Raw genomic sequence first — 2,105 nt, forward strand, 5'->3', positions numbered from 1 at the left:
GAAAAGAAAAAAGAAAAAAAGAAAAAAATCATTTAGATTTTTATTTTTTAATTTTTTTTAATTTATTTTTATTATTTTTTATTTTTTTTTATAGTTTAATGTATTTTAATAGCAAACTTATAGGAACAGCACAGAAGACAGACAACATTAAAAACATGTACTTGCATGTAAGACAACTCAGTTAGAAAAGTATAGTGAATGGATGGAATCTACTGTATGATAAAATGCTACAAACACCATTTAGTTGCCGTCAATAAGAAATTTACTTGTTTTAAAAAAATCCAAATGCTGGCATTGTCCAGAAAAATTTAGCAGGTTTATTTATAATTATTATAAAGTTGAACAGCTGAAACTTGTTCTCTGAAACATTTTAACTTGCATTAATGCTTTACGTCTCCGCATTTATATTAAAAATTCACACGCAAATGAAAATGGAAAAACTACCAATACCTGATTTCTGTCCCCTATTTTTCCACTCGCAATCACATACTTAGGTACCTTTTGACCCCATGGAAAAAAAATTATCTAACATTCAGAACTACCAGTAACAGGAAGAAGAGAATTTTTTTTTTTTTTTTTAGAATGAAATGTTTCCCATCATAGTGGATTCTTAAGCACGCTCTCCACGTATGCGGCGTGCCAGCTGGATGTCTTTTGGCATAATTGTTACACGTTTGGCATGGATAGCACAAAGGTTGGTGTCTTCAAAAAGGCCAACCAGATAGGCCTCACTTGCCTCCTGCAAAGCACCGATAGCTGCGCTCTGGAAGCGCAGATCTGTTTTAAAGTCCTGAGCAATTTCTCGCACCAGACGTTGGAAGGGAAGTTTGCGAATCAGAAGTTCAGTGGACTTCTGATAACGTCTAACTTCACTGAGTGCCACAGTACCAGGCCTGTAACGATGAGGTTTCTTCACCCCTCCAGTAGAGGGCGCACTCTTGCGAACGGCTTTTGTAGCCAGTTGCTTCCTGGGTGCTTTACCACCGGTAGATTTGCGGGCAGTCTGCTTTGTACGAGCCATGGTATAGAGACCTCTTACTTACCCCCCTTCTCCTTCGGCTGGAGCTCGGCAAGCGAGAGCAGATTTTTAAAAGTAAATGATCTGTAATAGTTTTCTGTTTGTTTTAGAGACAGGATCTTGTTCTGTTGCCCAAGCTGGAGTGCAGTGGTGTGATCATGGCTCACTACAGCCTTGAACTCCTGGCCTCAAGGGATCCTCCCCGTTCTTACCCCCAAATTCCTACCAGTAGCTGGGACTATAGGTGCTGCCACCATAACTGGCTTTTTTTTTTTTTTTTTTGGTAGGGACTGAGTCTTACTATGTTGCCCAGGCTGGTCTTGAACTTCCAGACTCCAGTGATCCCCTCACCTTGGCCTCCCTAAGTGTTGGATTACAGGCATCAGCTACCATGCCCAGCCTGGCGATGTAGTTCATGAGTATTTATTATACTTTATAATTTACATGCTATGTATGTTATTTTCCAGCTATCGAACCATATATATATATACACATATGTATGTATGGTTTTTTTTTTTTTTAAACAGGGTCTGGCTCTGTTGTGCAAGCTGGGGTGCAGTGGCACAATCATAGCTCACTGCGGCCTGCAAGTCCTGGATTCAAGTGATCCTCCTCCCTCAGCCTCCCAGGTAGTCAGGACTAGGACTACAGGCATGCACTACAATGCCTGATTATTATTATTACTATTTTTTTTTTTTTTTACAGAGGTGGGATCTCCTTCCTTTCTTTTCTTTCTCTCTCTCTCTCTCTCTCTCTCCCCCCCCACCCTCCCATTTTCTTTCTTTTCACCTAGTCTGGTCTTGAACTCCTGGCCTCAAATGCTCCTCCCAATGTGACCTCACAATGCACTGGGGTTACAGGCATGAGCCACCATGCAGCCCCTGCAAAATCTAACTGTTCTCCAGGTGCTTCTTTTGGATCTCCTAGCTAGACTGTCATTGGCAAATACTAGTTTATTATTTTCCAGCATTTATGTTAATGGATTTCCCGTGTTTTACTTGTCTAGGCTAGGGTTTCTCAACAGCAGCACTATTGACGTTTTGGGCTGGAGAATTCTTTGTTATGGGGCTGTCTGTGCCCCGCAGGG

General features: G+C 41.0%; 1 protein-coding gene across 1 annotated transcript; it reads right to left on the reverse strand.

The window, feature by feature from the left end:
* Positions 1-81: 81 nt before the first annotated feature.
* LOC108317468 (histone H3.3A-like) lies at positions 82-1,074 on the reverse strand. Its single transcript, XM_017547943.2, has one exon. It carries the CDS (start codon positions 1,019-1,021, stop codon positions 611-613), a length of 411 nt encoding a protein of 136 aa, XP_017403432.1. The 5' UTR covers positions 1,022-1,074; the 3' UTR covers positions 82-610.
* Between the last annotated feature and the right edge of the window lie 1,031 nt (positions 1,075-2,105).

The sequence above is a fragment of the Cebus imitator genome, unplaced genomic scaffold (assembly GCF_001604975.1).
Source record: "Cebus imitator isolate Cc_AM_T3 unplaced genomic scaffold, Cebus_imitator-1.0 Scaffold203, whole genome shotgun sequence".
NCBI classification, from domain to species: Eukaryota; Metazoa; Chordata; class Mammalia; order Primates; family Cebidae; genus Cebus; species Cebus imitator.